Here is an 8,132-nt window from a genome sequence, read left to right on the forward strand (position 1 = left end):
AGTAGTGGACCTATTGAAGGTTTAACACGATAATGAACTGTGTAGGTGAAGTGAAAAGGATGAGACTTGTGTAGTCTCAGGCTGTCAAGGCCCTGCTCTGGATGGGTCAGTCATCATGACTCATGGTACAGTATAGCTCCTTTCTGCCCTCCGGTGTGGGAGAGAGGAATGGAGAGTGAGAGGGACTGAGGAGAACGGTTGTGTCACAGCGCAAGTCAAACAGATGAGTCACAGGTGTTTATGATACTAAATCAATGGACAAAAGCAGTTAACAATGGACAGATCTTTATTCATGTTCTCTACCTCTAAACCAGGTTACATGATGATGGGGTAAATTTGTAGACCATGATTTTGTGCAAATTAAGCCCACAGTCTGTGAAATGAAAGGCAATGCACATGAGTGAGGCTACAAGCCCTTAAAACTGTGCCCATTACAAATATGTCTTTACATACTGTATAATTACTGGCTATAATTCAATGTTGGCTGATTCAACTGGTAGGATTATTTTTCTCATGAACAGTTTTTCCATTGTTGTAGTTCAGGTTCTTCATTAGATTGCAGCCAGATTCAAGTCAAACGCATCCTCTTCAAGCCTGTAAAAACACAGATTAGACTTTTAAAATATCCACCTTACGAATGACCATGTTCATCATATTCACATTTTTGGATATTCATCATCGCCGCCACCATTTTCATTATCATTATCATCGTCACTGTCATCAGCCCTGTCATAAAACACCCTTACTTCAAATCTCCACCATCCAGGAGTGTCCTATAGGTGGCGATCTCTGCCTCTAGTTTCATCTTCATGTTCAGCAGAGCCTCATAGTCCTGGGTCTGCTGTGTAACGTTGGCACGCAGGTTCCCCAGCTCCTCCTCCAAGCGACGGATGATGGAGTTATACTTCTCCGTCTCCATGTTGTTACGCATCTCTGTGTTCTGTAAGGTGTCGTCTAAAGACGCTTTCTGTGGATGGAATATGAAGCATGCATATGGTTAAGGTACTGATATTATTCAAGTTATTATCAGGTAATGTGATTAAAGAACAGAAACTGAATATTGCAGGAAATGTTATACTTATTATACTATTTACTCTGTCTTGGCAAAAGTGTTGACTGTGAGAGTCTTGGGTGAAAGTGAGCCATCATGGAATGATTGAGGGTACGACCTTAAATGATCCACAACTTATTTTAATGAATGAAATATTATTTTTAACCAGCAGAGTATGTTAATAGAATATAACTAGCCGGTCTGCAGTGGTTGGAAGTTGTCTCCCTACTCTACCATTGGGAAATTTCGACCCTGGTGTCAGGTGACTCAGGTCAGGTGAAAAGATATGCTTACCAAGCTCTGTTGAGATGCGAGTTCAATCTCCAGCGTCTGGATCTGTCTGGATAAGTCACTTATCTCCACTTGAGCCCCCTGCAGAGCCTCTGTGTTTTGTGAAACCTTTGCAACTACCTCTGAAGCCTTAGAGAAAGAAAATACAGAGGCTTGTTATGTAACAGCATCTGATACAGACTTATAGCATGTTATGTAGACGGCACTATAATTGCATTGTATAATAGTCATAGCACGCCATAGTACATATGTATAGCATAGTAGTATATATATATATAGTTTATATGTATAGTCTCATAATATAGATATTCCACTGTTACTTTCTTAGCTTACGCATGTTTTATGATAAATGCTTTTTTGTGATGTATTCCCATGCTTTTGTTCTTGCTTATTGTAAGTCGCTCTGGATTAAGAGCGTCTGCTAAATGCCTAAATTGTAAATTGTAAATTGCATAGCGTAGGTTACACTCACACAGTTAACCATGCAATCTTTCCCAGTTAAATGTAACATTAATTACAACTCAGTCCATCAGTGTGTTTTACTGGAACCTGCAAAACATACTTGTTCCAGGTTCTATCAGACTATTGGTTCAGTTGGGTGCTAAATCAAGTGAGGCTACTCAAGACTAAAGCTCAAGAATCAAGAATGTTTTATTCGTCATTATTATGGATGGCTTATTTTCGAATTGGAAGAGGTCATAGGTCAGAGGTCAATCTGCATTGGAGATGTATAGTAGACAATAAACTAACCACTTTTGTTCAACTGCAGGCACATTTTCCTCAGGCACATTTCTTCCGGTACCTTCAAATTAGGCACTTTGTAAAGTGAACATATCCCAGAATTTACAGGTCAAACCCAAGAGCCACGTGTTCTATGTCAATGGCATAATTCTCTCACAAACTTTAATCATTTTGTTTGCTGTTTTGTTGCTGCTTTTGGGGTGTCGTGGACTTTGGTCATCTCAGAGATGCGTGGGCTGAGGAGCTGGGCAATATCAGATGAGCTTTAGGAGGAGGGCCTGTCTAGCATTCAGAGCTTTCTGTCAATTCTAGATAGCGGCAGGTGAGTCAGTAGGATACGACAGGTGAGTCAGTAGGATACGACAGGTGAGTCAGTAGGATACGACAGGTGAGTCAGTAGGATACGACAGGTGAGTCAGTAGGATACGACAGCAGTGACAACACAGAAGATGTGTGTGGGGAGGAATCGACGACTAAATTGGGGAGGAAAGCTGTATATGTGATTGGTTCGCCGATTTGCCCGTCTACATATGACATAAACTTTCCCTTCATTGGCAATGGTATTTAATGTTTGTGTTGCCACAAATTACGTCATATTTGGCGGACATTTGACCTAATGTCTCCTTTCATCCTTCCTTTTTTTGTGAACTATCTTTTCTGTATGTACTGCATGTACTGTATGTTTCATTTATTGTTGTTGTGTACTATTTGACAAAAAAGATCTAAATAAAGTATGTCACTGACCTATACAAGTACACGTAGCAAAATGTTGGTGGGATGTGGTCACAAATTGTGCTCACATTTTAACGTAAACAATAAAATATAATAAATGTAATAACAAATTAACAATATAAAAGATGTACATAAAGAATGGCTATTATACCTGATTTTCATGCCAATGCTTGAGCTCGTCAGCATTCTTCAAGGCCATCTTCTCATAGTTAGACCTCATGTCCTCCATGATCTGGGCGAGGTCTTGTCCCTTTGGTGCGTCGACATCCACCTGCACACCTGACCTAGAGATGTGACTCATCAGCTCCATCACCTCCTATATGGAAAAAAAGAAAGGTGTCACAGTCACAGACTATTGTCATTCATTGTACAGTCTAGGTCTTGTATTTCTATGTATTGTTCCCTGGTCTAGTTTTCATGGTTCTATGTTTGTTTGCTCCAGCTGTGTCTCATTTTGTAATCAACCCTCATGTGTATATCAGTCTTGTTCCCCAGTCAGTCCTTGTTGAGTCATTGTATCCTGTCACCTGTTTTAAGTTGTTCATGTTCACCTGCCTTCTGAATTAAAACACCAATTCATGGTTTTGAACACTACATGCCTGGCTGTCCTGCGCTTGGGTCCTTACCTCACCTACACCTGACAAAAGGTCACAATAAATATATGTAATTATCTTCCATGTTAATGAATAGTATAGACCACTGAAGTCCTGGCGTCTTAGATCGCCTCGTATAAGGACTGTGTTTGAAAAATAAACAAATCACCCCTGCGATTTTACTCATATGGCTATGAAGCGTCATCTGAAGGTGGAAATATACAAATATACCCAAAGAGTACCCACAATATATCACTAGAAAGAAACTAGTCAAACAACCCAAAGACTACATGTCCAGGCTGCTGTTGCTGCTTGTTGTCTTGACGTAGTGTGACGTATTTTAGTAGCGTCATTGATTTCAGACCCGGAAGTGTAGTTTTAAGATGTTTACGGCAGAATTAATTAAAATCTCTCCAGAAACAGACAAACATCAAATATGAATGAATAACATAAACGCTGCAGAGCTGCCGCCATGACAGAAAATCCTGGATTATTTGTTTATTTTTGGAACACATGAGAGCTTATATGAGAGGCGATCTAACATTTCCCCCTTCAACACAAGACCAGCCCACAAAGCAGGTAAAACCATAGCTCACATTCTCATGGTTCCTCTCCTTCAACACAAGACCAGCCCACAAACCAGGTAAAACCATAGCTCACATTCTCATGGTTCCTCTCCTTCAACACAAGACCAGCCCACAAACCAGGTAAAACCATAGCTCACATTCTCATGGTTCCTCTCCTTCAACACAAGACCAGCCCACAAACCAGGTAAAACCATAGCTCACATTCTCATGGTTCCTCTCCTTCAACACAAGACCAGCCCACAAACCAGGTAAAACCATAGCTCACATTCTCACGGTTCCTCTCCTTCAACACAAGACCAGCCCACAAACCAGGTAAAACCATAGCTCACATTCTCATGGTTCCTCTTGAGGTGGAGGAGCTCCTCCTTCACGGCCTCAATCTCACTTTCGATGTTCATCCTGCTCATGTTGGTGTCATCCACGACTCTCTTCAGCCCAGCGATGTCTGCCTCCACAGACTGGCGGATGGCCAGCTCATTCTCAAACCTGCAGGTTTACACCAGGGGGGCAGTCAGACAGATATTTTGTGAAGCCACAAGGAAATCGGGATTTCCTGAAAGTTCATATAATGGCCTGTTGTGGCGCTGTCATTGGGCCCAAAAAAACCCATAGCCCCATAGAAGTCCATGTATTTGGGCCCAACTTCACCTAGACTGTATTACCTTAATAAACATGGTCATGAATACTTTTTGCTTCCAGTCACTAGTTTAACGTCTCATTTCTAATGTCATAATATTCTTTTTGGAAAATTATGGTCCCATTTATAAAAAAAATGACCATAAAGTCGCGCATGTTCTGAGGGGCGTGGCTACCGTTACAGTCTATGATCGGGATTCCCCACCCACTCGAGTCAAAATAAAAACCAACTAAGAAGAAGGGGGGAAGTCCCGCCTCGTTGTCTGGGCCAGCCAATGGGCCAGCTGGGCCCAAACGGATCTAGAAAGATGGCGACTTACAATTCTGGAGGACTGACAGGCTTCATTTTACGTTCATGTTAGACCCGGGGAACATGGTTGAAACATGGTTCAGATTCTCCAAAAGGTACTTTCACTGTTTCACTGCGATATGATTGGGATTGTATTCTAGTGCACATCTGATATTCAAACTATATCTGATACCTAAGCTAGCAGATTCCTTTAATTTGCTTTTTATTTTTAAATCAAATTGTCCACACCAAATTCACATTAATGCGCAGTCACTTGATTGCAGTCTTAACCTACTTGATTTTGAAGTCATCAGCGGCCAAACGTGCATTATCAATCTGGAGCACAAGACTAGCATTGTCCACAGTCGAATCAAAGACCTGGATGGGAGGAGAAAAAAAAAAAGACTTAGGTCTTATTATGTTATTTAAGATAAATTAATGTTTTGTTTTATACACATATAACTGATTCCAGAGCAACATATACTTTTCTTTATCCCATTCTGAAAGGGCATCCATTTTGGTGTCAGCATCATGTTATGCTTTAGCTATTGAAAAATAGCAGATCTACAAGCTCATATCGCGCCACTCGGTGGCGCGATACGAGCTTGTAGGTCTGCTATTTTTGAAAAATCGAAGAGCGACTGACATTTCTAGAATCTGATCTCAGGTCAGAATGGGTTAAAGTGTAGGTTTCACAACTCTCTGAAAACGTGCATCACATTTGTTTGAAGCACCATGTTCCCCGTGTGTCATAGAAACCATGGAGTCTGTTTACACAATGGGGACAAACATGTTTGAATCTATGGCAACAGTTACTGAAAAGAGGAACCCACAAACCCATGAACTGGAAAATATGACCTTTCCATGCCAAAACGGCTTAGTTTTAGTACTTTTGGTAGAATGGGAATTCCCTAATAACTCCAAAGAGGCACTTCCCCCTTTTCATTTTCCCTCTCTCTGTATGTGTTTATGTAGGTGTGTACTGTGTACACTGCATAGTGTAGTGTCTTTGGAGTTGTGTACTGTGTTGGTATTTTGTGTATTTGATGAATCCATGGCATCCTGTTGTGGAGGGTGGGCGATGAAGGCTTTATGTGTCGGGATGTTACAAAGAGCAAAGTGACCATCGATGTGTCATCAAATCATACACATACAGCATTGAAGCTGGACTCTAGCAAAGAATGTGCCATTTGACCCTGCTGAGTGAGGCTGATTGTTATACAACCAACACACAACACATGCATCTGTGCGTGAACACACGCACGCACGCACACACACACAGACATGCACGCACGCACGCACGCACACACACACGCACACACACACACACACACACAAGCAGTGTGGGATTCTTTGTAAGTACTGCACATCTGGTTCTCATTGGATCCCTCCTACGCCATAGCATGCGTTTTATATTGACCACTCACTATTGGATTCATTGGGAAATGTTCGTGCGATGTTTGTAATAGTTGTGTGAAGGTTGTTTATAGGGTCTTGTGTGGCTCTCACGTGATGGTTCATTATTTCCTTATTTCTGATGAATCAGTATAAGTCATGCTTGTGGCGTGAGAGAGACTTTTATGGGGGGATGGGGGTTGTAAGAGGATAGCTACCACACCCTCCATTCTTGCTTGAAATCTGATAATCTACAAAAGCCAAGTTCCTCACATAACACTGTATGTAGGGAGGGATACCCATCACAAGTCCTGGAAAGGGCTGACTCATTTCTAACTAACGGAATAAAACAAATAGCATACAACGAACTGATTGTGCAATAGCTGTCACAAAAAAGGGAGGATCATCACATGCATTCACTGATCATTAAGTTCCTTGTTATCAAGTTCCTTGTTATGCCACCATTTGCAATCAAATACTGGTACTCAAAATCAGAATCTTTGCCTCCTTGTCTAACGTATTATTTAGCACCCTTTTTGATCTATTCATCATAGTAACTTTATCATCCTCCACCCACACTGACTCACATATGCCTTTGTTTATCCACTTGTAATTACATGTCATCATCTATTTCTACCCAGCTAATTTAACTTTAAACGTGTAAAAACGGACCCTTTGGGTTTCATGGAGCCACGAGGGCCCATTTGTTACTCTGTCCAGTACTTGCCTGCTGACGTAGGTCTTCGATGATAGGGGTGTATTTGCTGTAGTCTCTCATCTCAGGTCCCCCCGTCTCCAGGGCCTCTCTGATCCTCATCTCCAGCTCCTTGTTGGCCTGCTCCAGGTTCCTCACCGTCTCCAGGTAGTTGGAGAGGCGGTCGTTCAGGTTCTGCATGGCGCCCTTCTCGTTGCCCATGATTCCGCTGCTGGCGCCGCCACCGGCCGACAGGGATGACCCGGCACCCGCCATGCCTCCACCCATGCCCATGCCCATGCCGCTGCTCACCTTGAAAGCGGACGAGGAGGAGATGGAGGGCGCTCCCGAACGCAGGCTGGAGAAGGAGGCAGTGGAGATGCGTGCGCCATGGCCACCAGCACCGCCATAGATGCTGGCAGCGCGGTGGGTGGGCATGGACCGGTTGAAGGAGATGTGCGCAGAGGGTGTCTGCATGGTGGACCTGGCGTAGCTCATGGTGGAGAGATGGAGGCACAGTGGAGAACAGGAGGGATGAGGAACTCTGGGCTCTGCCTGGCTGGCTTAGAAAGTGGCGGTGGCAGAGTTTAGGGGGGGAACTTATACTCGCCGCCCCCTTCCACCACCGCCCCCCCCACCCCTAGCCTGTGTCCCTCAATCACAGCTGGTCTTCCTGGCCCGGCCCACTTCCACATACCTCCGTCCTCCGGGTCCTCCCTCCCTCATGCTTCCTCCCGCCCTCATCTCTCGTTCCTTCATTCACAGACACATTCCCCATTTTGTCTACTGGTTTTTCTATTTTCTGCCGTGACTCCAGGAAAGTTTGTACTGTACAGTACACGTGCGCATGGACTTCGTATGAGCAATTTATTTTATGAATCTCAATCTACACGACCAGTTTATCTGCTGAAAGTTTTTGCCAATTATGAAGAAAAAGATCACACCCATGTGAAGTGAGGGGCGCAAATATATTAATTAAAGTCTAACTCATGTTGATTAGGTGATGTAATGGCGATGTAAAACAAACGGTGACAAAACAAACATTAAATTCTCTTTATTGTTAATGGCATTTAATGTTTGTTAGGGGACAAGATGACGTACATTTTCCCTTCATTGTCAATGG

General features: G+C 43.0%; 1 protein-coding gene across 1 annotated transcript; it reads right to left on the minus strand.

Moving 5' to 3' along the window:
• Nucleotides 1-268: 268 nt before the first annotated feature.
• Nucleotides 269-7,589, minus strand: LOC310862653 (keratin, type I cytoskeletal 18-like). Its single transcript, XM_083770649.1, has 7 exons — nucleotides 7,043-7,589; nucleotides 5,216-5,298; nucleotides 4,325-4,481; nucleotides 2,967-3,131; nucleotides 1,346-1,471; nucleotides 747-967; nucleotides 269-594 (listed from the first exon to the last, which is right to left on the minus strand). The coding sequence occupies exons 1-7, from the start codon at nucleotides 7,505-7,507 to the stop codon at nucleotides 552-554; spliced, it is 1,260 nt and encodes a 419-aa protein (XP_083626775.1). The 5' UTR covers nucleotides 7,508-7,589; the 3' UTR covers nucleotides 269-551.
• Between the last annotated feature and the right edge of the window lie 543 nt (nucleotides 7,590-8,132).

The sequence above is a fragment of the Protomyctophum parallelum genome, assembly GCF_964188405.1.
Source record: "Protomyctophum parallelum genome assembly, chromosome: 8".
Lineage (NCBI taxonomy): Eukaryota > Metazoa > Chordata > Actinopteri > Myctophiformes > Myctophidae > Protomyctophum > Protomyctophum parallelum.

What these genes read in the sequence shown, in the direction of transcription:
- LOC310862653 (XM_083770649.1), bottom strand. Translation starts at nt 7,507, where the DNA reads ATGAGCTACGCCAGGTCCACCATGCAGACACCCTCTGCGCACATCTCC. An exon ending in TCAAGAGGAACCATGAGAAT is followed by an intron (nt 3,132 to 4,324) that starts GTGAGCTATGGT and finishes TTTTCCATATAG; the next exon opens with GAGGTGATGGAGCTGATGAG. An exon ending in CTGGATGGTGGAGATTTGAA is followed by an intron (nt 595 to 746) that starts GTAAGGGTGTTT and finishes GTGTTTTTACAG; the next exon opens with GCTTGAAGAGGATGCGTTTG.